The 25366-nt window shown below is 53.3% G+C and overlaps 8 protein-coding genes across 8 annotated transcripts; 3 read left to right on the forward strand and 5 right to left on the reverse strand.

The window, feature by feature from the left end:
- Nucleotides 1–313: 313 nt before the first annotated feature.
- J7T55_007528 (uncharacterized protein) lies at nucleotides 314–2806 on the forward strand (the record flags this gene model as incomplete). The annotated part of the gene is made up of 1 exon (XM_053144300.1): nucleotides 314–2806. The coding sequence occupies one exon, from the start codon at nucleotides 314–316 to the stop codon at nucleotides 2804–2806; it is 2493 nt and encodes an 830-aa protein (XP_052993218.1).
- A 1603-nt stretch (nucleotides 2807–4409) lies between these two features.
- Nucleotides 4410–5619, reverse strand: J7T55_007529 (bi-domain-containing protein; the record flags this gene model as incomplete). The annotated part of the gene is made up of 4 exons (XM_053144301.1): nucleotides 4410–4880; nucleotides 5004–5384; nucleotides 5441–5487; nucleotides 5571–5619. The coding sequence occupies 4 exons, from the start codon at nucleotides 5617–5619 to the stop codon at nucleotides 4410–4412; spliced, it is 948 nt and encodes a 315-aa protein (XP_052993219.1).
- Nucleotides 5620–6349: 730 nt separating this feature from the next.
- On the reverse strand, nucleotides 6350–8736 carry J7T55_007530 (uncharacterized protein; the record flags this gene model as incomplete). Its single annotated transcript, XM_053144302.1, has 4 exons — nucleotides 6350–7130; nucleotides 7187–7451; nucleotides 7505–8405; nucleotides 8479–8736. 4 exons carry the CDS (start codon nucleotides 8734–8736, stop codon nucleotides 6350–6352), a joined length of 2205 nt encoding a protein of 734 aa, XP_052993220.1.
- An 889-nt stretch (nucleotides 8737–9625) lies between these two features.
- On the forward strand, nucleotides 9626–10540 carry J7T55_007531 (srp receptor beta subunit; the record flags this gene model as incomplete). The annotated part of the gene is made up of 1 exon (XM_053144303.1): nucleotides 9626–10540. The coding sequence occupies one exon, from the start codon at nucleotides 9626–9628 to the stop codon at nucleotides 10538–10540; it is 915 nt and encodes a 304-aa protein (XP_052993221.1).
- A 404-nt stretch (nucleotides 10541–10944) lies between these two features.
- J7T55_007532 (uncharacterized protein) lies at nucleotides 10945–12670 on the reverse strand (the record flags this gene model as incomplete). Its single annotated transcript, XM_053144305.1, has 2 exons — nucleotides 10945–12280; nucleotides 12354–12670. 2 exons carry the CDS (start codon nucleotides 12668–12670, stop codon nucleotides 10945–10947), a joined length of 1653 nt encoding a protein of 550 aa, XP_052993222.1.
- A 2327-nt stretch (nucleotides 12671–14997) lies between these two features.
- Nucleotides 14998–17539, reverse strand: J7T55_007533 (uncharacterized protein; the record flags this gene model as incomplete). Its single annotated transcript, XM_053144306.1, has 5 exons — nucleotides 14998–15462; nucleotides 15528–16233; nucleotides 16306–17011; nucleotides 17140–17222; nucleotides 17340–17539. The coding sequence occupies 5 exons, from the start codon at nucleotides 17537–17539 to the stop codon at nucleotides 14998–15000; spliced, it is 2160 nt and encodes a 719-aa protein (XP_052993223.1).
- A 1069-nt stretch (nucleotides 17540–18608) lies between these two features.
- Nucleotides 18609–19948, reverse strand: J7T55_007534 (uncharacterized protein; the record flags this gene model as incomplete). Its single annotated transcript, XM_053144307.1, has 2 exons — nucleotides 18609–19483; nucleotides 19777–19948. The coding sequence occupies 2 exons, from the start codon at nucleotides 19946–19948 to the stop codon at nucleotides 18609–18611; spliced, it is 1047 nt and encodes a 348-aa protein (XP_052993224.1).
- A 428-nt stretch (nucleotides 19949–20376) lies between these two features.
- J7T55_007535 (uncharacterized protein) lies at nucleotides 20377–24619 on the forward strand (the record flags this gene model as incomplete). Its single annotated transcript, XM_053144308.1, has 8 exons — nucleotides 20377–20680; nucleotides 20747–21336; nucleotides 21393–21762; nucleotides 21824–22106; nucleotides 22167–22497; nucleotides 22562–23704; nucleotides 23808–24056; nucleotides 24176–24619. 8 exons carry the CDS (start codon nucleotides 20377–20379, stop codon nucleotides 24617–24619), a joined length of 3714 nt encoding a protein of 1237 aa, XP_052993225.1.
- Nucleotides 24620–25366: the final 747 nt, after the last annotated feature.

Consider the following 25366-nt stretch of genomic DNA (forward strand, 5'->3'; position numbering starts at 1 on the left):
TGGTACTATTGGGAGCCCTTCTGCACCTCGACAGACCACTTACGAGACAAGCAGGGCGTCGAACTCGTACACGCGGGTTTCACAGAGCGCGCGAAAAGCAGCATTCCCGTCTGGTCGGAAGCCTTTCAGACTAGTGAATCGGGACAACCCTGGTTATTGTCCCAGGACGTCTGCACCGGTGGTCATCGAGCCAACCACCCACCACCTTGTTCGCTTCCGCGTCATATAGATTACGGGAGAGATGCGAACAGCACTGGGAGCGTCTGGGGGTTACTGGTCCACCCAACACCAGCGAAGGTCCACCAAAAAAAGCATGAGTGAAGCTGGCCCCGATCCATCTCACCAAGACAGCACCTCTCCTGCACTTAAGCATTACGCCCCATCTGGTTCTGGTAACGAATACTTTGACGATTTTCTCGAACCTGCTATTGATGGTCCCCCTTCGCCAGCCCGGATCAGAGCCCTGAGCAACAAGGTGAAGCAAGCATCAGTATCGGAGCGACATGTGAGCCAACAGACGACTTCATCTGGGTCATCATCTCTGCTTTCTCTTGGATCAGTCGACCGACGGCCATCCTGGGATCAAGCTCTGGAGTCCTTCTCGCTGTCCAGGAAGTCCTCGACCCGCTCGACGACAAGCAGCATGCGAGAGCGTCCAGAAAGCGTGCAGGCAATCGGTAAGGCCATATTCAATCGGAAGACTAAGCTCAGGAGAGAGAGTCTGGTCAATAGCGGAGGAAGTTCAGTCTACTCGACAGACATGGCACCTGACAGCACAGGCGAACGATCTCGTGCACCTTCCGTCACCAAGGAACATACTCTGTCCGGCATGAACTTTTTCAACCGCCGGAGGACTGTGCAAGCACCGGAGGAAGCATTATCGCAGAAGCGACCGCAGATATCGAGTCCCTTTAACTTCCAGCACGTTGCTCAAATACAGCGGGATCAGGTGCCGACTCTGGAACAATCGAGTCAAGTGCTCCCGCAGAACGAGTGGTCGGCTGCCCGTGCCTCCGAAATGCCAGCTATGGGAGCGTCGAAAGGTATCATGGCGGAGGACTTACGTGTGCCCAACTTTTCGTCAAAGGCTACACGCCCACACGATGATGATGACATCGCGCCGCATGTTGTACCTCACCGACGGGAGAACAGCATCGTTCGTCCACCAAGCTGGCACAAATCCCCTCCAAGGCCAATGGTGAAGCATTCGCGATCTCAGGACCAGATTCCTGGCGCGCCTCCACCGAGGCCACCAAGATCGCCGACGGACCTGGATCTGAATTTCGACCTCACCCCTCCTGTGCCTCCGCCCCGCAGCTCCAGTCGGCCATCAGTCCCACGTCGCGACTCCGAAGCCCTAGGAAACATCATGACCGACCGATCGCAGGGACTGAGTGGGTTCCGCTTTCCGCCGCCGCTTTCAATCCATACGGACGCGAACAGCCCGCCGTCAACGTCACAGGGACCGTCTAGCCCCACGGCCACGGCAGAGCGTCGGTACTCGCGCTTTTTCCTGCCTTCACCTACCGAGACCCCCAACTGGCCTCTGACATGTCCGCTACACAACGCCAGTGTTTCAACATTCGAAGCTGGCCTCCCTGATGTGCCTGAAGAGGAGGAGCAGCACGGTTTGCCTAAGAGATCGCGAGCGAGTATCCGCAGTACGAACTCCTCGCTTCGAGGATCGCAATCTGTGCCGGCCCTGCGGAAGGCGTCGGTATCTGACTACAGCTCGCATGATCGTAGTCTCAGCAGGGAGTCGACGATATTTGGACATTTCGACATGGCCGCCGCCGAACGAGCAGAGAGAGAGGCCATGGAGAACACCCAGGACGATTCGGACCCGCTTCCTCGGGATATCTGGGAGGATGTGATTGACTACTGCTATGAACATGAAGCCGAGGCCCACTGCGACTATGACTGGGACCGGCCATCAATCGACATGGGCAGAGAGCCCACCTTCCTGTTCACCGAAGATGAGAATGATGACGGGACCTTCTTTCGGCCGACCTCCGACCACTTCGAAATCCCAGCCTTGAGCCCCTGCAGCCATCTCTCCGTGGGCAGCGCCCAAGACGCGCAAGAGGCTATCACGCCTACCATCTCAGCCTCAGGCACGAAATCCCCTACGAGATCTAACTTCTCACTTCCCCGACGAGATGGTGGCCAACCACAGCGCCTGCTCCATGTGCGGACCACTTCGCAAGCATCGGTTGCTAAGGAGGGATTCACTCTTTCGCCGTCAATGCTGATCCCGACTGATTACCATCAAGAAATGCTTGCTCACCAGAACGAGCGCTTCGAGGAATCTGAAGGTCTTGGCCAGGCTGTGACATGGGAGGAGCCGACAATGACAGCGGACGGTGCAAACTTGTTCGTGCCGATCAGGGCTAGCAACTCGACTACCGCGAGCGCAATGTCGTCGCGATCCAACTTTGACCGACACATCTCTACAACCTCGTCCACCAACACGGACTACACCCGCATGACCATGAGCACCAGCTCAGTCAACATCGAGGACTACCTGCCGAAGGACGATGCGCCACGAGCCATCACCAAGGATGACCCCGAGACTTCGCAAGCCTCCGCTGCCATACCCCATGCGCGGTCCCAGAGCATCGCTGGTCTGCTGAACTCGATGGACTCGAGCCCCCTGAGCCGCGGCAACCACAGCAGCGACCCGAACCTCGACAAGCTGCGGTCCGCCAAGCGCCAGGTTGGCCGTGGGCGCGCCAGGACGCTGAGCTCCAGCCCCCCTCCTCCTGGACAATACGCCCTGTTTCCCAGGCCCGCGAACCTGAAATAAGCTCACATACTGAGCACAATCAATATTTTCCGACAATCGCCCGCATACAGCTCGATTTGTTCTATCTACACACTATCCCGATGTCTCGTCTCGGTTTCCTTTTATGTCTATGTTGCGGTGCTCGGAGCTGTCAATATTGTTTCCCATCTTCCTGAACAGGCGCGACGTTTTTCTTTCTGTCTTATCAGCATCTGGATTATTATTTCTAGGCCCCGGCTTGGGTCATAGGAAGGACACTCGCCTGTTCGAACTCGGCAGGCCACTTTGTTATTTCTTAAACTTGCGGGGTGCTAAAGAAGCGCTCTGAGCTCTCCCGGTCAACAGCCACACACACGCACTCTTTTCCTTTCTGTTGTTTCTCAGCGGTGGTTCAAGGCGCAACAACATGGGACAGATTACTCCCTCGGGCTCTTTGCATTCATGGACACAGGCCATTTATAGACCAAAATTTCTGGGACTTCACTGGGGAACGGTGTTTCAAATCGGTTGCTTTTTCCCCCAAAAAGGAGCAAGGGGGACTGGGGCGATGGGTGACGCTTTTCTATCTGATGGCCTCTCTTTTCCAAGCTGTATCGGGGCAAGTGATGGTCGGGGGGAACGGCTTGGGGTTTAATTCGGCCCATCTCCGCCTGCTCGGTCCAAAGATGCCGGAGCATGGCACAAAACATAAAAAATCCTCTGGGGACTTAATAGTACTGTGCTATTATCCTGTATACCTACTGTACTGTACTCTAGCTGAGCCGAGATATGGGGCCGCGCGGGACAAAAATTAATGCTACTGTGGTATCAACCCTATATCTTGCCCCGTGATTCACTCATTGTGGAGAGACGTGATGAAGAGCAAGGACCAACGTTCTTGCGTGTCGAGTGACGTCTACAGGCGCTTGAGGCTCTTGTACTGGTGTCAGGATGACTCGCATGCCATTTGGGGTCAGTGTCTCGGGAAGGAAGGCGATCATCAGGAACGTGTGGTGTGTGACACTCTTCTTGTCAAGCCACGGTACTACGGTAACTCCCAGGTCCTGCAAATGAGATGGTGTCCCCTAATTTTAGCCCAACTCTACCCAATTGGTCAAACGTAAGTGAATGTGATGTGTCGATGAGTGGTGGTCACAACTCATTGGTGAACTCTTTTTAGACTAACAGCTTCGTGCTCAGATTATAGAGGGCACGTGATGGACTACGACGTGAAGCTGTCACGCCGTGGGAAACCACTCGAGAAACCAGGTTTTTTTCAGGAGATTCTTGAAGACAATATGATGTGAATTCACGGGGAGGAAATCAAAACCTGTGTCATTTTCCGCCTCAAAGTCAGAAGTCAATCTCAAGAGGTGGCAAGTGGTCCAGAGAGGTGACACTGAGACATACGTTCATAACGTGAGCAGCGCATTCAGAAGGAAGCCGGCTAATAGGACCAACGCAGGCAAGGGAGGGGGGAAAGTAAGGGATCCAAAATTATGCTGCACTTCAGCCGGTGGCTTTTCAGCAAATATCCACTGCCTATATCGACACGAATAAGACCATATCAATTCCTTTTCCAATCAAACCTCCCAGCCCAAACTATGAGGCTGCATAGAAGTCCTACACCAGTAATGCCCTGCCCTTACATGGCAACTAGAGCATTGCTACTCTCCGTCCAAGCCCACAACTGCCGCCACCAGCCCACGGCCCCAACGACGAGCAGGACATAGTACGCGAGGGACCACACCCTGCCCACAGGGACGGCGTCGCCGTCGCGGCCCCTGCCCTCGACGGCGCCCCAGACGCGCGGCAGGCCCATGCAGTTGCACAGGACGTGGACGGCGAAGACGGCGAGCAGGCTGCCGGAGCGCAGGTAGACGAAGGTGGCGTAGGCGCCGAAGAGGGTCGTGTAGCCCAGCTGGAAGGCGGAGCGCAGCAGCGCCGCCGCGGGGGGCACGCCCGGGTGCGTGACGCGGAACTCGTAGAAGTGGTGCACGTGCGCCAGCCCGAAGACGAGCGGCGACACGAAGATGGTCCTGGCCAGCGGGGTGCGCGCCAGGACCATGAGGGGCACCGCGGCCGAGCGGAACAGGATCTCTTCGGTCAGTGGGCCCTGTTGCGCGGTGTGTTTTAGCGAGGTTGCAAAGTGACGGTGAGGCGGTGGGGGAGCTGATATAGATGAATACGGGGGGGAAACCAGGAAAGGGCCGGGGGGGGGGGGTTGTTAAGGGCCTACAGCAACGATATTCCTCCACGCAGTCATCTCCCGCAGGACCTCCTTGACAGGCTCAAGCGCGACCCAGTCTCGCCACCCGTCCTCGACGACGAGGGCCTCGAACAGCGGGCCGAGGAAGAGCGTTGCCGTCAGGAGCAGGGCCTTCAGCGCCTCGGCCAGGCCGACGGGCCAGTACCCGAGGGCGTGAAGCGCGCCGCCAGCATCATAGCCGCCCACTCGCGTGAGCACGGCAAAGGTAGTGAGCGAGGTGACGGCGCAGGTGATGGTCACGGACGTGATGCGCGCGCGGATCACGGAGGGCGCATCCCGGCTGAGAGTGGGCGAGGGCCGCGTCTTTGGCGAGAGGTAGAAGGGGATGACGTAGAGGAGCGTGTAGAGAACCTGTGAGGCGTGTCAGAACATGTGCCATGGTGTATGCGCATGCGAGTCTGACTTACTAATAGTAATACCGCGGTGGACGTCGTGATGGGCGGCGGTGCCTCGGCTGAAAGGTGTGTGTCAGTACTGAGTCTGGAGAGCGACAATCGTGACTGGATTTTGAGGGAAAATGAATGGCCAGCTTCTCACCCTCCTTCTTGTATAATAGTTCCGTCAGATATTTTGTGATTGAAGGCATTTTGACACCGAAAGATAGAACGAGCCGCTCCTTGTGTTGAGCAATGTACACACAGGTGAAGCACCGGAAAAAGCTTCCTAGAACCCTGCTCAGCTTCCCGACGACAGTGGACCCTCCGAACTTGGAATTCAGACCGACTGGTCTCTCAAGAGAAAGAGTACAGCGTCTGGAGATTTCAGAATCTACGTTCCTCACAATGAGTTGAGGGCGGGGAACAAGAACAATATTACGGTTTTGTTTGTGTCGCCAGATTGCCGCAACGAGACCGGACGGCTGACGTGCCATTCTTTAAGCCAACCCCACCGTGGATCCAACCGAGCGCAGGCTAGCCAACAAACCTCTGAAAGCACTTATTATATTCACGGGCCGTTGGTTTGAGGTCATTTGCAAATGTAATAATTATTTTGTGACCATGGTCACATGCATGCTGCGTGGGTAGTGGCCTATAGGCCACGTGGTGGTGCTGGTGAAAAACTAACTGAGAGCCCCAGGACACCACCCGTGTCGCACGTGTAGAGTAACACTACATTCCCACCGTATCGTATAGTCTATACTGTCATAAGGCTTCATACCAGCCGTCCAAAGAGGTGCACACGCCCCTTCCTATCCCAACGCAATGCATAGCTCGCTATAAACAAACAACCATGAGATCGTGACCGAACCGCAAGCCATTGAAACCTTGACATGGCCTAGTCCACCACCAAGCCCTGAGTGTCCCAATTCCTCTATCTCACACCTCCTCGCTAGCGACAGCCTCGTATGCACCTCTCCTCCTGCCAATCATCTCCATGAGGCTCGGCGTCTCGTACATCGCAGCGTAGTTGACAACCTGCCCGCTCAGCATGGCGGTGCCGTTCTCGCGCTGCCCGAACAGTGGCGCCGAGTCGCACCAAAAGTCCTTGCAGTTCGTCAGACACCCTCTGCTGTACGGGTTCTTACCCTTGCGTCTCTTGTTCTTGCCACCCGCCGCTGCACCGCGGCCCGTGGCCGTCTCAACGAAAGCATCCACGCCAAGGAGCTTGCTCATGCTCTTGAAGAACCCGCCGCCGCCATGCTTGTGGCCGTGGTGGCCGTGCCCGGGGGCTTCTGATTGCGCTGCGGCTCCAGACGGCGGCATCGCGTCAGGGTGTGTGGGGTCAAGCGGTGCGCCGGTCGAAGTAAAGGCGGATGTGAGAGAGCTGGCGGCAACATTATTGACGCCAAACATATTCTCATAGGTGGTCATTGCCCTGGCGACCTGGATGAACTGCACGAAAAGAAGCATGCCGACCCATGTGAGTTGCAGGTTGGCCCAGAAGCCGAGGAGGATGGTGTACGTGTCCATGTTGATGACTTGGCAGACCTTTGGCCCAAAGATGTTACACTGGTCGGATGCAGAAGCCATAGAGGCAGTGTAGTAGTAGTAAAGAACGCCATCCAGCATAAAAATTGCGAGCGTTAGATTGACGAGGTAGAGGAAGAAATGTCGGTGGTTATTGACGCCTACGCAGTTATAGACCCACGGGCAGTGGCTAAGACTCCTAGTTAGACAGCTGACCCTGTCGAGGATGTTTTCAGCTTTACTTACTGATCATGTCGCGCCACACAACGCTGACAGCGCCGACAGTGCTTGCTTCTCAGGGGCGTTCGGATCATGCATTGCACACAGAAGTTCGACTCATCGTATTTCCAGAGACTGATCAGTTCGTCGATGACAGCTTTCTGCTCTGCGATACCGTTCATCTTTGGCACGAAACCTGGGTCGAAGACCATGCAACAGTAGTAGAACCATGCGCAAAGCCCGATAAAACCGCCGAGACACAGGTTCATGAGGAGGTGGCGATGTTCGCCGTCTGTGCAAGTCAGCTAAATTATCAAATACCGTCTGAAAAGAGGGGCGGCTTACCAGCTCTGAATGTCGTGGCGGGCAAGACTGTGAGGAACCACCTCAAGGACACCAAGAACAAAGACGCAGAGAAGATGCCCGCCATCCACGGCGTCCGCTGGAACTGGCGCATGTCCGGCGGCGCGAAGGTCAGAACCCGTTTCGCAACCTCCTGCAACACGTACCCAACCCCTAATGCTATAGGCACCCCGGCGAAGACAGGAAAGCCGGCCATGATGCCCAGCATGCTCCATACGATCAACAAGGGCCACAGGAAGGTGAACTTGGTGACAAAGCCCCTCCTATCCTTGACCAAGTAGCTAGCGCCCGGAAAGCTCGGCGTGATCAGATGGCCATCCTCGTCGTAGCCGCACTCCTTCAGGGCTTTGTGCCAGGCCGGGAGCGTCTTGAGCTCCTCGGCGGTGATGGCGGGCGTCTTGCCGGTGTCGGTCTTCGCAAAACGGTCGGCGCCGTACTCGATGAGCTTTTGCACGCAGCCCGGGCTGCCCTTGACCAGGGCCCAGTGCAGGGCCGTGAAGCCCTGCTCGTCCTTGGCGTGCACGCTGGCACCCCATCGCAGGTATACATCGACGCAGGCTGGGAAGCCCTTGTACGCCGCCCACATCAGGCCCGTGTGTCCGTAGCTATCGAGCACGTCGACGGGGATTCCGGTATGCAGGAGGAGGGTCAGCAGCAGGACGTTGCCGTTAAACGTGCTTATGTGCAACGTGTTATACCCCTGCGCATCGGTGACCAAGGGGTCGGCGCCGTGTTGTAGGAGCAGGTGGACGGTGTAGTAGTGACATCGCTGGGCCGCCCACTGCAGCGGCGTTGCGACGGACTCTCCTCCTTTCTTGTTCATCGGGGCGCCTCTTTCGATGAGGAACTTGCACATGGCATACTGGTTGTTGATGGCGGCCCACTAGAGAGGAGCGGAGATGTCAGCATATAGAGGTGGCACTTGTGTCGCGCGTACGAGCGGCAGGTTGGCATACATGTAGCGCGGTGATACCCTCGTCGTCCGCGTATGTGGCATCAAACTCGGTTTTCTCGAAGAGCGCTTCCATGGCCGGTATATCCCCAATCCTCGCGATCTGCATTATGTCGGCGTCCACCTCGCCATTGCTCTTGTCGTTGCCATTGGGCAGGCTCCCCATCTCCAGGTCCGAGTTGACCTGGGGGTCGGCCTTTGTGCTTTTGGACGTCGGTTGTATGGGCGCGCCGGAGCTGTGGGTTTCCTTGTTGGCCATCATGACCGTCTGATGTTCGACTTGGGCTCGTGTTTGCCCGCAATAACAGCCACTCTCGCCTGTGGTGTTGAGCGCGGCTGGATGATCGGTTCAGGGCAGTTCGGTTCGGGGGCGGCGGACCGGTCAAAGGCCAAGGAGACCTCGAGAGAGACAATGCGCAATGATGTGTATGTTACAGGATGTTCATGCTAAGATGGACGATGGGTGCACCAGGCAGACAGTAATATTACAGACGCAGTCAGAGATTCATTGAAACATACAGTCATAGGAAAAGCTGACGAGAGGGTGGAGGGTAAGCAGGTCAAGATTTGAAGAGAGCGATGGAGTTGCTGTGGGATGGGATGGGCAGTGCAGACCACCCTCAATCGCTAGCCAGACTAACTTCCAGACCGACCGGCCGATCTACACAGCCAACACTTATTAATTGCTACGCTGCCGACTATGCAGGAAAGTCAAAGGGTGACGGTTTATTTTGGTGCCAAGCCGGCGTCATCCCTGCAGCCTGGCTTCCCCATCCTTTTTGGTCTTTTTGGTCTTTTTTATCGGTATCGATTATCGATTATCACCTCAACTGGACCAGCTGTCATGACAGCCTCGTGAACGTACGACCCAACATACGACCACACCAACCGGAAGCCTCGTCTTCCACGACAATCATTTTGTGGGGAACACACCTTGAGTGCTACAGCACAGGACAGGCGATCTGTATTTAATCTTGGCCGCCCTGCCTTGCCTCCTTCGGCCAGCTGTCAGCTGCAGCTCCAGCTCCAGCCTTTCAGCCTCTCAGCCTTTAGCCCCCGTCGGCGAGCACAAACACAAGCACAAGGACGAGGACAGGTCTCGCCAACTGCCACCCCACGACGGCGCAGCTGCGTCGCCCCCACCGCCCAAGATGGACGCCCTCAAGGACTTCGTCGAGCTCATCATGACGCCCTCGGCGCCCGTCTTCATCATCGGCGGGCTCATCGTGCTGCTCGTGCCCATCCTCATGCACTTCTGGGTCACCAAGTCGACGACCTACACCGTGCTCCCCTCCATCCTCCTCACGGGCCCCTCGGGCGCGGGCAAGACGTCGCTGCACACCCTGCTCGAGCGCCGCGCCTCCCCCTCCGAGACGCACACGTCCCAGACCTGGTCCACCATCGAGCTCGCCGTCAGCGAGGACGGCGGGTCCTCCTTCCGCGACGACCTCGACGCCGCCGGCGCCACCGCCAACAAGTTCCTGCTCGTCGACACCCCCGGCCACGGCAAGCTGCGCCACTACGCGCACGGGCGGCTGACGGCCGAGGGCACGCAGTCGACCAAGCTCAAGGCCGTCGTCTTCGTCGTCGACGCCGCCGCCCTCTCGGAGCCCGACGTCCTGGCCGACACCGCCTCGTACCTGTACGACGTGCTGCTGGCCCTGCAGCGCCGCATGGGCAGCACCCGCACCAGCAAGGCCCCCTACGCCATCCCCGTCCTCGTCGCCGCCAACAAGGCCGACCTGTTCACCGCCCTGCCCGCCAAGCTGGTCAGGAGCAACCTGGAGAAGGAGCTGGGCCGGATACGCCGCACCCGCAGCAAGGGCCTGCTCGACTCGGGCGCCGCCGCGGACGGATCCGGCCCTGGGCTGGACGATGCGGACGACTGGCTCGGCGAGTACGGGAGTGCCGACTTCAAGTTCGACCAGATGCGGGAGTTTGACACTGAGGTCGATGTTGTGAGCGGCAACATCATTGGGGATGGCCCTGGTATCGACGCGTGGTGGAAATGGATTGGAAGCAGGATATCTGTCTGGCAAGGAGACCGGAAGCACGCCAAGAACTAGATATTATACCGTTTGTTAGTTAATGATAATTCCTACCGCCATATCACGCCTGGTAAGACATTGCGAGTCCTGCACGGTTATGCTTGTAATTCACGACTGGTCGGTCTGTCGCGCGCTTGGCTTGTGTCAGGTTTGGAAATTGTGTCCAGAAAATTGTGGAATATGCCATATTCGCTATTCTAAGGCGTCGGTACCAACTGGTGCCCATCTGCATGGTTGAATCTAGACTGTCTGGTCTATCCTTTCCTTCCCAAGCCCCTAGATGTTGAGTCTAGGCCAGCCGACGCCGATACTGTCTGTGTCTCAAGAATGGATTTGCCGCTGTGTTAAGAAAAAAGACCAAACCCCATTATGCCTCCAAGAACGCCAGTGTCCATGCTAGTAAGTACCCATAACTATCAAAACTAAGCAGGACTTCCGTTCGCCGGAGTCTTCTTGGACTGCTTCACCATGTGCGTCAGAAGGTCGACCTTAGTGACCACAGCGACGGGTTTCTTGCCCTCCCCGTTGTCCTTGTCCTCAGTCACGACCGCGGCGCTGTTGTACTCGAGGAACTTGCTGAGGATGGTGAGGGGGGTGTCGAGAGTGATCTCAACGAAATGTCGCTTCTGCTTCTTGCTCTTGCTCGCGGCCTCCTCGGCAGTGAGGATGTCCCTAGGGTCCGTGACCACCTCATCGATCTTGCTGAAATCGAACATGACGTCCTTAACGAGGCTGGTCGCGCTGGCCCGGCCGCGGGAGATGTAAGACAGCAGGTTGCCCAGCGTCACCAGGCCGACGAGCTTGCCGCCCGTAGGGCTGAGGACGGGCAGCTGGTCGAAGCCCTTCTCCCGCATCACCTCGATGGCGTCCGCGCAGGCCTGTGTGCTCAGGACACTCGTCACAGGTTTGAGCCTGAGGGACCTGATCGTCTCGCCGCCATAGGGGTCGCTCGCCCTCCTCTTCTTCTGCGCAGCAGCCTCGACCTCGGCGCCGTTGACGGACGGCAGGAGGTCGTTGGCGGCCAGCCAATCGTCGTCCGCAAACTTGGACAAGTAGCTCCTGATACTGTCCGGGAGGACCACGACCACTGTGTCCTTCTCGTCGAGGCCGAGGTCCTGCACGGCGCGCACCATGGCTGCCATCGCAGACCCGGACGATCCACCGACCAGCAGACCCTCCTCAGCGATCAGCCGCCGTGCGTACATGAACGACTCGCGATCCTCTGTCTTGTACCACTTGTCCACAATCTCGCGATCCAGCACGTCGGGGATGAAGTCGTAGCCTATGCCCTCAACCTTGTACGAGACATTCGCGAGCTCGCCCTGGTTCAGAATCTCAGGCAGCGCAAGGATACTGCCGAAAGGATCGGCCGCGATGATCTTGACGTCCTTGTTGTGCTTCCTGATGCCCTTCGCAATGCCGCTGATGGTGCCACCGGTTCCCGCGCCAGCCACGATGGCCGTGACCTTCCCGTGGGTCTGCTCCCAGATCTCCTCGGCGGTGCCGAACTCGTGGGCACGCGGGTTGTCGACGTTGGTGTACTGGTCCAAGATATGCGCGCGAGGGATCTCCTTCTGAAGCCTCCTTGCAACGCCGATGTGCGACTCAGGGCTGTCCCAGGCGGCCTGGGTGGGTGTGCGGATGATGGTGGCGCCGAGGGCACGCAGGACCGAGACCTTCTCGGCGGACATCTTTTCTGGGAGGGTGATGATCGTCTTGTAGCCCTTGATGGCGCCGACCAGGGCGAGACCGATTCCACTATCCATCCAACATAAAGTCAGCATGTCCTTGCCCCTCATACGATATCTATTACGGCGTGCTATGTACTCACGTGTTTCCACTCGTGGGCTCGATCAGGGTGTCGCCGGGCTTTATTCTGCCGCTCTTTTCGGCCTCCTCGATCATCCGCAGAGCTATGCGGTCCTTGACACTGCCACCAGCATTGACGAGCTCAACCTTCGCGTAGACATTTGCCTTAATGCCCAGGGATTGGGGAATCTTGTTCAGGCGCACCAGTGGAGTGTGGCCGATCAGCTTGGTCGCATCTGGGACTCCGATCTCATCGCTCCCCTTACCCAGAGCCTTCAGAAGAGGCTCAGCAATGCCGGAAAGACCACCATTCGAGGTGGTTCCGTTGGTGGTTGCCATGGTGTGGAGGGGCAGTCAGGCGAGCGGAACTGGTGGGGGTTGATGATGAATGCCTGGTGTGGAAGTGAGTTGCTTGCTTGCAAAGCAGATGAGAAACGAGTGAGAAGAAAGACAAAGACGTTGGGACGCCGTGGGTCGAGCTGCTAGTCAGTATAAATAATGTGTTACATAACAGAAGCAGGCCAGTAAGCCACGAAGGTGAAATCTTAGCAAAGATGGGACGTTGGTGTCGAAAGACATGGCTTGAGTTTGCCCCGCGGCCAGGCCGAGCGACGGCTAGCAGCGGGAGGACTGTGTGGTTGAGCAAGCAGGTACTGCGTAGACTACCTACCTAGATAGTCTAGGTAGTGACCAGGGACCAGGACCATGCTGACCCAGAAGGTTTGCTTTCCACATTCATTAGCTTCAGTACATTTGAAGTAGTACTGGGCTAACACGTAGTCGGGCTCTACAAGGGTTCTCAGTTCCAAAACTCCACCACATTTAAACCCCACGGAGTTCAGTGTCCAGTCGCGCAACTTTGAACAAGTTTACTACACTCATTTTGACTGATGCTGGGAGGAGCACTCTTGTGTCCAGACACACCTACTGATCGCTTGTCCTGCTTGAGGGGCAAGCAAGCACAGAGCAGTGATGAAATTACAATCTGAGCTCCTTCATTAGCTTCAGTACATTTGAAGCAGTACTGGGCTAGCACGTAGCCGGGTCTCTACAAGGGTTCTCAGCCCCAAAACCCCACCACATTTAAACCCAGTCTCCCGTCACGAAACTTTGGAACAATTTACCTACTCTCAACATCTGAATAGGTTTTGGGAGGATAACTCTTGTGCATTATGCCTAGAGACACTTACTGATCGCTTGTCCTGCTTGAAGGGCAAGCAAGCACAGAGCAGTGATGAAAATATAATCTGAGCTCATTCATTCGTTCCATTCACTTATTTAGGTGCTTCGGCCGCAACTGGAGGGAATCATCTGCATCTCGATCTGCTCCGGATTCTACGTGGGCCACTGCATGTCTCCAAGTGGAGATGGGTTTGCTTGGCTTAGGAAGCTCAGTCACTTCCCAGCATGTGAACACTGTTGTCAGCTATGTTTATCTTCAAAATTCCCAAGATCCCCAGGCGCGATTGCTTCGCACAGCGTTGCCCAGACATGAGACTTGCACATCGAAGTTTGGCTACAGAATGTGGCTTCATACCTCCAGGCTGCAGTCCTCATGATTTCTAGGCAGTGGGCTGTACTTCAATCTCCGTTCTTGTTCTTGGTTCTGGATCATTTCCTCGGATTGGGCGTCATGGAATCACCTTGCGTTTCTACCTAAGTAGAATAGAGGATTCAATCAACATCGACATCCCATCACAGATGGACATGGAATTCGCAATGGCTCGACAGGCTTGACGTTGAGACGGCTCAGCTTGAATTGGCAGGCTACCTGGGAATTTCTAACTCGACACATGACACTTGCGAATAAACCAACTTTCCAGGTACCCAACGTTGCTATATAATGTCGGCGCATGCTCTTGTGTCACTGGCCATGGAGGCAAAGAACCAGGACGGTTAAGACTTGCAGCGTCAAGAAGAAATTTGTTCTATCAATACTGAATTGGTTTTGGGAGGATGACTCTCATTGGGGGCTAGTGCAGCATATGACGATGCAGACCGGCCATATCCCTAGAGCATCCAGATCCACAGTCAATGACTTGGGGGGGGGGGATTACCATGAAGAGAAGAGAAGAGAGAAGAGGCGAGAGACTTGGGCCAAGGCGCCTTTAAGTATTTGGGACTGGACACCAGGGCTGCGCGGTTGCCCGATTATGACAATCTTCCAACGAGGCAGGAGCGGGCCTCCCTTCAACGCCTGCACCGCAGGAACAGGAAGCTGCGCCAGACGCCAGGAAAGAACGCCAGACATGGGGCCCGGATTGGCAAGCGTGCACCAAGAAAGGACTCGTCACGGTACTGTACTGTAGGATGGCATACATCTTGAGGACAGACAATTACATAGTCCAAATGGTGGCCAGAGAGCAGGTTTAGAATCCTGGACAACAATCACGAGGTATATTGCCTTGACAATTTTTCAATGTATCACCTGCAAGGTAGACGTGGTCATCTAAGATTTGATGGAGAGATTCGACAACGTCTACGAGCTACCTCTTGCCTGCTGCTTTGCTTCCTAGGCGTAGCTGCATCTAAGCTGTGCTGCCAAGTGTAAAGAGCCAGCCGGTTGCCGATTCCTACGGTGGCCAGCCATACACACCCAACTCAGATAAAGAAACATGACTCTTTCCGTGATACTAGCGCTCCATCGTAACGCCTGATATGGATGGCTAACGCGAATCTGAGTCTTCATCAGTCTGAGATCCTGACGCATCGAGCAGATCATCCAACGAGGCCACCTCAGCCTCTTGATCGCCACCAACTGCACCGACGGCGCCGGTCGTGTAGCTGTTCGTCTTGTTAGGCAGTCCACCGTTGCCATCATTGCCATCCAGGTCCAGAGGATACTTCAAAGCTAGTCCTGAAAGCGTCTCGCCCTGTCTTGTCCTGGGGATGCTATCCGTGTAGCCAGACCAGGTACCCGAATTAGTCCCTTGGAAACCGATGCGCTGGAGTTGAAGAGTCTCCGACGCAGACCACTCGAGGTATGTGTACTCTCTGTACTTGCGACGGCGATAGAGGCATTCAAAGATGGGTTCCAAGACATAAGATATGACGATGATCAGGACGCCGGCAATGGAAGTGAAGTAAAGTCCGAAGAGGCTGAACGAGATGTAGTTGGTACTGCGGATCTTCTATAAAGGTGTGAACATTCCATGTCAGCTTGTTCTCACGAACCTTGCAGGGCGGCATGTCTCACCTGGTTATTGCACATGTCTCGCGCGTGTGAATTGATTGGCAGCATCTTGTAAGGATCGAGTCCTGGGTCCGTCGGCCCATGAGCCGTATTCACAACTGCAGCCTGCAAAGATGCCAAGTACGTGGCCCACCAGAAGCTGACATCAAGTTGCCACTGATTGACTGGGAGTGGTCCCATGAGCCCGTCGTTGAGATATTTGAGAGACGTCAGAGCGTTCGGGCCGAGATACATAATAACATTTTGCACATTGGCTTGGGCAGATGACAGGACGTGGATCAGCCACTGGTAGCGAGAACCGATCGCGCTACTCGGAGTGGGAGCGGTCTCGTTCTGATAATCCGCTATCGTTATTCCGAACAGAGGGGCTGATTCAACTTGCGCGTCGACCCAGCTCGCAAGGGGCCCGCAACTGTTGTTCGACAGTGAGGGATTGCAGAACTGGTACTGCTGAACACATCCCATAGGTGAAGCTGCCTCTTCTGGTTGGTACACCCTGAGTTCCCCATCTGCGGACTGCATGATGATACTGTCTCCTGGTACAGTTGCACGGTACCAAGGATCACTTGTTACGTCGTAGAATTCTATCCCGTTTGCGGTGAGAAAGACCAGGACAGTATCTCCGTCGGGATTGAACAGGGCGGGAATTGGGGCAAAATCTTCATATTCCACCCAACTCGAATGATTGTAAACTGTATTGGTCATTTCGCTGATTGAGTTGGAAGCTGTCAGAACAGGGTGAAATAGACTTGGCAGAACGGAGAACAAAAAGGAGCCTCACTTCAAAACGAAAGTACTACCTGTGCCGCGGAACATGTTTCCAGCCTGCTTATTGTACTGTGAGTCTAGACTTTCTACCATGTAAGTGTAATTCGCTCGGTTAGGCGGGCCATAGTTGTAAGCAGTGAAATTGTCCCGCGGTCCTTCCACAGGCTTCGTATAACCCCGGGTTTCCAGTGGTGCACACTGCAAGACTGCCCTGAAAAGGATGTTATTGTCCGGCGGTGCATTCACGCCGAAGTCGTTGCTGAGATCAATGTACCCAGTGTCTAGGCGTATGTTCGAGGTGTTGGTTCGACAAATACTGTTGCTGCGAAAAGGACAGGCCGCTTGGGTGTCTACTGTACAGGGAAGGTGGTTTTTGGCAAAGTATGCGCAATCGAACATGCCGGGCGAATCTGCAGAATAACATTGTTGTGCGTAATTTGCAGCCGAATGAGCTACCTGCGAGAGGTAGGGTTGGATGATTTGGGCGGAGTTGGGATCCGTGGAGTATGGCGAGACGACAGCGCAGTTGGTGCCGTTGAGCAGTACTTCATTGCCAATACCGGACGAAATGGACGAAGAAAAACCACCCGCAACTGTAAAAGCACAGAGACAGAGGACAGACGTCAACAGCGTGGGCAGGACCCGAATGAAGCATCTCTTTGCAAGGTTCTGCCACGTCCAAAGGAGTTGTGAAAGGGTCCACACGGCGGATACAGCAGCTGTAAATGAGGCAGGTTAGCCACGGATACTAACGGGCAAGATGAATAGGCCGCTGAGGGGTCCTAGACTCCTACAAAACTAATTGTCTTCGAATTCGCGGAACTTCTGAAGACGAAAAGGGACATACAGGCTGAATTTCGCAGAATTGCTTGCCGCTGGTGATAAAGTGCGTCACGCGGTTCAGGGGACGAGTAGCATCTATAGAAGAGTCTGTCGTGTTATGTGTTAGCCCCTCAGTCCACCTCTCTGGAACTACTTTACAGTGAGTCGAGATAGAGTAATGGTCTGAGCTCTGTGAAGATGCCTCTCGAAAGGTAGAGAACTAACATGCAGGCGATCCGCCAAAAGCGCTCAGTCACTATTCCAACAAAGACGGCAGTGAAGGCAATAAGAAGGTTTCCGTCCACTCGGTCAAGGGTGAGGGTCGCTCCCATCACACGCCCCCGGGACCAGTTGATCCAGGTACCCAGGTGAACGTTGTACTTCACCGTTGAAGTCGCATCTGTCCATGCTGATTGATTTGTCATTGTGCAAAGGAACGGCAAAGAAAGCCTGCTCGATCCGTATTCTTTTCAACGTAATATGGAACATAAACAAGCATAATGAAAGGAGAGTATTATGAGTTCAGAGAGGGATTCCAGGTATTATTGTAAGTTCTGGAGGTCAGGGTAGAGGATGTTCACAGTTCTGACAGCCTTGTGCACAAGTCAAGATATGCTCGGGGGCGGTTCGCCCCCAAATCGAAAGGTAGTACGGTTGATTCAGCCTCACTCAAATTTTGCAGCTCTATATGGTCACATTGCAGGAACTAATCTCACTCGAAATTGACGGGCAGATATGGTTGCTTTCTTGAGCCTATTAACGTGGATGTCTCGAGGACGTACGGGATTACTATGGTGGCCTCGCCCCCAACTGACCTGCAGATTTACCAACTAAGGTTGCTTCAATGAGGCGCGATAAGGACGAGAAGTAATAGATGTTCAGATACGCTGCCAATCAGCATAAAATCGCCACCAGAAGAGCTCTTTGTCCTACTCGATGCCGGTAACGGGCCATCTCAAGTGCTGTGCCGCCATCAACTCAACAGGTGATGAGCGACCAGTGAGAATGGCCAGTCGAGGAACGGCTAGGGACACTTGCGAAAATTTTCTCACCTATTGAGACCTCGCAGCGGCCTTCACATGAAAATTTCCAGCCGGTGAGTAGGTGGGGGCCGTTGAGTTGATTGGCAGATTTTATTGCCTAGGTAGGCTGCTGGATCACCAGGCTCTAAGGCACCTCTTTCATTGCTAACTTTTTTTTATCTTCAATATTCTAGTCATGCTGAACTTGAACAGCTTGGCCGCTAAGATCGTTGTGGAAGGATCTTTGGACAGGTGGAACATAGTAAGTCGAGCACTCTTTAATGTGAAATACAGCAATTCTCTCAGCTCAGAACGATGCAATGACCTGTGCGATGCTTAAAATCACCTGAACAACGGTCAAAAACAAGATGACTGTCCCAAATCTGCAGTCGTAAGGTAATTGATTAGCAGAACATCGAGAAGGGTCATGTTGAAAGGAAGAGACAAGGAACCTGAAAAGCAAAGGCAAATCTTACAGGAACGTCCAGTATTGAACAGTATCCCTCCTGTCCCGGAAAAGTACCCAGAAATTCCAAGGTCGTGCTTGTTGTAGGTGCGAGTCGAGGGCAAGAATGCGAGGCCAAAGATTGCTAAAGTCGGTCTGATTCCATTGGGAAGCCTCTCTTTCCATAAGAATTCGAATTTGATCATCATATGTCATCCTGTAGCTGGTTTCGAGCGAGCTTCCCCGTCGTCTACTCTTGATGCCCTTGAGCGACTCCAGAGTGTGCTTCCTGAAGCGTTGTGCTGTACAGTACAAGCACCAACACCAGTGGTGTAAGCCGACTATCCAGGCCAGAGTTTTGTGCAGTTTTGATTCTGATAACGGGTTGAAGAGCGTAGCGTAGGAGCATTCGATTTCATCTATTAAATCCGTGGAAATGCCTATGCTGGATAGAACATAATCTGCACCTCCCTGTAGTGCACAGGGAAGAGCGAATATCTCGAGATAATAAGATTCAGCTCGTTTAGATAGTAGCATATGACGTGATATATTTTGTGTCCATGCTATCTCGACGTGGCTGTAGGTTGAGAGGTTGGTGGCGTTGAGTCTCGTGGCATCGATGGAAAGAGATTCCAGGAGATTCGCATAGGAGTGTAGTGGAAATGCCTCTGATATATCAGCATCGTCAATGACTTGAAATGACGAGGCATTATCATCGGGAACGCTCTTCCCTTCTTCAGCGCTGGGGAGTAGTCCACTTTCTTGAATTAGTGTGCCAATAGACTGGCCAAACGCGTTCGTCTCGGAGTACTCCTGATTTTTGTTCCAACAATAGGCATATACGATACGCCGCTGATCTTGTTGAGTTGGGATAAAATACGACTGCAAGAGCAGCCAAGTGCCTAAGATTAGAAGAACGGTTTCAGTGACCCTTGACTGTCTTGCGGCCGAGTTTGCAATGGTGTCTTTGAAATAGTAGTGATCTTGGTGCGTTATTAGGCCGCTTAAATACTCTCGGATGCTCGAGTCTACTGAAGCACCTTGCCCGGCTGAAGCTACTGAGTATAATCGTGTCAGTAGAGCTTCTTTAGTATGACCTGAATTGACTTCACGACACGATACTTTGAAACCAGGTTGTCAATAAGATCAAATCATGGCCGCAGCTGCTGATGAAAGAGGTCAAATATGCTCGTACCTCGAAAATGGCGCACCACTTCTATGAAGAAGCGCAAAAAGTCTTGCTGCTCTCCTCGACCTGTCCACGATGACTTAATGTACTCGATATAAGGCTTGCATATCTGCTCTTGGCTTGGATCACCCGTATGGAATCCTAAAGCCTCCCGCAGAGCCGACAGTGTATCATTCATTTCGTGTCCGACAGCGCTGCACTTCCCAGTGAGGAAACAATCTCGAGCCTTTATGATTCTCTGACAAATCGCAAACTGGAAGTACTATGAATTCAGCTTTTAGGGAGCTAAAACTAGAAATATCCTACATGCAAAGCCAGTGGCGTTCCACTTTTTGTAGTGCAACCATTCTAGTCTGCGGCTGACCTGCATGCATTAGGCAGCAGAAGCGCTATGCAGGACCGTAATACCCAAAGATATAGTCCCCACCATGAGAATCTTTGATCCGCCTACTTCTCATTCAAGAAATGACCACAATCTGATTAGCCGACCTTGCGAGCGTGAGCGTTATCAGAGGTTCCTATATATGATACTTGTTCTGTGTTCTGCCGTTGCCTTGACTGAGCCAGGCCTACTGTGCGTCTCGCGTGTCTTTACCCGGGTACACTATGTCGCAACTCGCCGAGGACGAGACATCGGATCGAAAAACATCTAATCGCCAAGATGATTCTATTCAAATGATAGAAGCCAGGAGAGAGGGTACAGACGCCGAGATGAAGGTGCCTTTGCCCCAGACCGACTCTCATAACGGCGGCTTCGCGGACGAGGGTAGCAGCATTGATGCAATCTGTTGGGGCTGGCTTTACCCTCAAGATCGATCGAGGTGGTCCGATATCCCTTTGGAAGACCGGACTGGAAGCGCATCTGCTTTCAAGCATCAGGGGTATATTCTCGGTCGCGATTCCGAATGCGGTAAGTCCAACAGGATTCTGCTCCAGAACAAGACAACGAGACAGTCCTGATCGATGATTGCCAAAGACTTGGTCGTTGATGACCCTCACGTCTCCAATCGCCACTGCTTGATATACAGGGTAGTGCGAGACGGCGAAGTCTGCGCATTCTTGCGAGACTTATCCTCCAATGGAACATTTGTCAACGAGGCTGTGGTTGGATGCAACCAAGTCGTAGAGCTCAAGAATGGAGACGAGATTACAATCACTGAAAGTGCTCGGTTCATGTTCCGTTCGTCTGATCCCATCCACCGCACGTTCATTCAACAATATACCCTCCTGGAATCACTGGGCAAGGGACACATTGGAAAGGTCTTTGAGTGTCAAGAGAAATCAACAGGAGAGCGGTTTGCTGTGAAGAAATACAGCTTGTCAGGAGTTCCGAAGTCTGAACGATACAAGAACGAGAGCATAGCTGCAGAGCGGAATTTGATGGGTCTCTGCCACAGAAACATCATATTCATGAAAGAGGCATTTGAAGATGACATCTCGAGCTCCCACGTCATACAGCTTGCAAATAAGGGTGAATTGTTCAATCATATCGTGAAAAAGTCGAAGCTTTCCGAGGACGAGACTCGACATATATTCAGACAGCTTTTCAGTGCTGTCAAGTACATGGTAAGTGGATCCGAGCCCCTAAGTGACTGTCTCTAACTCCGGGCCGCTTTTGACAGCACGATCGCAACATTGTACACCGTGACTTGAAGCCAGAGAATATATTGGTCGTTGATGAAGACAATAGCATCGTGCTATGTTCATTTGATCTGTCTATCACCATCACAGCGGAAAGCTTCGATACTACTCTTTGTGGAACTCCCAGCTATGTTGCTCCTGAGATTTTGGAACAGAGCCAACACCGCAAGTACGGCAGAGAGGTAGACATCTGGTCTCTCGGCGTCGTTCTCTACATATGTCTCTGCGGGTTCCCCCCTTTCTCGGATGAGCTATATTCGAAAGAGTCCCCCTATACACTGAGCCAACAAATCAAATTAGGAAGATTCGATTATCCGTCACCTTACTGGGATAGTGTCGGTGACCCTGCCTGTAAGAAAAACGCTACCACCACTGGCAGTCTCTTTGCATACGCATGCTGACTTGCACGAAGTGCATTTGATCGATAACATGCTTGTCGTGGACCCGGAGAGGAGAATCACCATCGAGCAGTGTCTCGCTCATCCCTGGCTCACGCAAATGACCTCTGTGGAAGAGGCGGCTCCCAAGACACCTCAAGTTTTGCGTCGTAAAAGAACATTGCTTCGAGTCAATCATTGGGGTCCTTCATCGCCAACGGTCGTTTCGTTGCAAGAGTCACAGGGGCCCAAACCAGGACCCTCATCGCCAGGCCCAGTAATGATCACACCCAGGACCAAGGGCAAGGACCAAATCTCGTAGGTTTATGCTCAAATTCGTCAGACATCCCACAGCCCACAATCGACTGATATGTATAGAAGCTCTTTCGTCGAAGACTCTGAGAAGCAAAAGGAAGGCCAGCCCACGCATAGGAGTACATATGACGAACCTCGACGTCGAAATCCAGAGACGACAGAGGATATTGGAAACGACCTGAAAAATTTGATTTTGGATAAGAAAGTCTCGAAGACATCGTCATCCAAGGCCATACTCTCTGAGGCGCTGCAAAAGGCTAACACTGCCGTCCAACTTGACAATGTGAAGAAATTCCAGGCTGCGCAAGCAGCCTATCGGCAAGCAAGCGATTTGCTACATCAGGTCTTGCTTCGTACAGCGGGAGCCGATGATAGGAAAAGGTTGGAGGCTATTGTAAGTACATCGATGATTAACGATTATTTTATTGCGGGTTACTGATATGATTTCGCAATATTAGCGCAATACATATACCAGTCGTATCGAAGAACTTAATCAAATACCTCCCGAAGAGGAGAGAGATAGCAAGATGCACCCTCAATCGCCGACAAGCAAGAGCATACGCTCGACTTATCGGGTCACCGAGCACACAAAGAGTCGGGTGCCACTGACAGAAGTTGAAAGGACACTTCAAAATAGCCCAGGCCCGTCAATTATTTGGTCAGATGTAAGCGAACGCGCTGAGTCTGAGATCGAGGCAACTGTGAACACACTAGATCGTACTGATCACACCATATCTCTGAAATACGATCAGTTCGTCGAGTTAGTCAATAGTGCCACAAGCAATACCCCACACCCCTGGACATCTTCTATTCAACTCCCTGAGGATTTGCGGAATGACCTAGAGTTCAACGACAAGGGCCAGGATTTCAGTTCTTGGACATGTACGCCGTCCGCCCACATTGCTTCAGATGAGATTCCCCTTCGTATAGACGGCCATTCTGTGGTGTTACCTGTCGAGTACAAGTATCCTCTGACGGGAATGTTCTCTCCGCCTCCCGACCCGCACCCTCTCTTCATTTCGCCATTTTCTCAGTTGTCGGACGAGGATATCCACCATGTATTTTCCACATTTCCAGCTTGTGTTGGATTTTACCTCCTTGTCAATGGGTTTCTCCAGGTCCTGATGCCGGACGATTTCGACTATGAGGAGGGCGTCCCGAGCTTCCCAAGTGAGTTCGGCGGGTTGAAGGTGTCTCTAATTCCCGAGTCGGCGTGTCCGACAGCTGGAGAGGCTTCAGCTTCTACTCCGACCACCACAACAACATCGACGAGGACACGCTTCGAGCGCATGTTTGGTCAGAGCTCCGCACAGAGCACCTCCGCGCAAACAACTGGCTCTTCAAGTGATTTATCCACCAATACAGCAGGTATCACGGTGGGCTGTGCTGTTCGGGCCATTGTGCCCGGAAGTAAATCGAAACAGAGATTTGAAGGGAAGACTGGCGTCGCGATCTCTCCCAGGGACGACAACTTGAAGAAATATATCACCATCCCCACCCATCTCATGACAGATGCAATAATAGCCTCCAAAACAAGGAGTTTGAATTCAGACACTTGGAAGAAGGACGTTAAAATATGCATTGCCAGCAACTCAGCCGAGGTAAGTTGTTTAATTCTTTAAAGAATTGGAAAAGGTCATACATGCTTAAAGGCGTGTCGGTGGACCTGCTACATTATTTCAAACGGCTAATCTAATTATTTAGCTGGGAGAGGTGACTGACATATATGACCATGACCCGAAATCCTTTCCGGTCGGATTTTCGCATGATGTGAGCCTCGTTGATATCAGTGGCGTTCCTGACAGCCCGCGAACGACTCCGTACGCTACCGACCTGAGGTGGCTCAATCAGCAGGAATGGATGGACATCAAGTACAATTCGAGTGGTCTTGTGCTGTTGGACGACCGATCCCGAGAAGCGAAAAGTATTGGGGTTGTTGATAGTCGTTGCCAGGTGAGTGATTCTGTCCTACTTGCTTCTGCCTTGGTCGGGTCGGTACCAATATGCTCGTGCCATTTCAGTCCTTTGAGCAATTCCCTGCTCTTCACTCAGTCGCTTGACCATGTTTACAGGGTCTCAAGCTAACAGATGGGGCATCTCAGATGGTAGGACAGGGCATTTTTCGAATCCAGCAGCAGTCCCGGAAGCGTTCTTCATTCCTGGGCTCGCTCTCCTCCAGCTCCAGCTCGTCTCGTACACCGGATCCACATGATGATCCCAGCACTTGGACAAGCCTCGTAGCGAGGTCGATACTGTATCGCGTCCATCCCGACTACCCGACGAGAGGCGGCCAGAGTGGAGTTCCGGTATGCGTCGTGAGTGAAGATCCCGGCGATACTGGTTCTCACAGTGTCAAAGTGGCGGGATTCGCCTCTTTTGTGCAGATGGTATCAGACGTTCAGAAATACGATCTCGAGGGCGATAAGCTGTATAAGCGGCTGCAGGAAGGAAGAGTGGCGTTCTACGGAGCATTCCAGGTTCCTCGAGAGTTGCGAGACGGGTATCAAATACTCTAGATTTGCACTTACTTTAACAGTAATAATTATTTATGTGACAAGTGCAAGTCACAAAGCCCGATGTTGTGAAAATCGTCTCACATGCCGCAGAAACCCCACAAAGAAAGGCCATAATCTATGCTGTTCTGCCAGTGACCAGCATATATAGTCCGACACACAAGGGAGCTCTACTGGACATCATCAATGGCGGAGTGTCAATGGAATCCTAGGTGCCTTGATAGGTGGAGGATGGGGGAGAGAATGGACGAGGCAAGAACTGTGTTCATCACAGGAGCAGTGTATGAGAGGGCCAGCTGAGTCGCCGATAGAAGCGACCTCAGTAGGATGTGACTCGAGCGAAAGTAGAGGCAAATGACTTTCAACGTCTTCAAGTGCTCTGCTTTTCCGGATCATTGTAAGGTGAAAGTGCGAAACATGAATGATCGCGACCGCTTGAATTTCTCTTTCAAATGTTCGTGCGAATAGGCAGGTGGGCCTCACGGCTCTCAATAAGTCAATCGGTATGGTCCGTTTCCGCTCATCATTGTCTCTCACATCGCTGTTTTAAGACCTTCGCCTAGGGAGTCTTCGTCGAAGTGAGGCCGACTGCGCAGTACTCCTGGAAGATTTCCGAGGCTGGCAACCAGGCAGTCACCTCAATGATTCATAGTCCAAGATACCCAACGTCGAGTTCACCAGACGAGTGCAGAAACGGAGCTCCATGTGATCGTGAGACCGGACATGTGACGTTCAAATGCTTTCATTTGT

This window comes from Diaporthe amygdali (genome assembly GCF_026229845.1).
Source record: "Diaporthe amygdali strain CAA958 chromosome Unknown NODE_16_length_960263_cov_65_539585, whole genome shotgun sequence".
NCBI classification, from domain to species: Eukaryota; Fungi; Ascomycota; class Sordariomycetes; order Diaporthales; family Diaporthaceae; genus Diaporthe; species Diaporthe amygdali.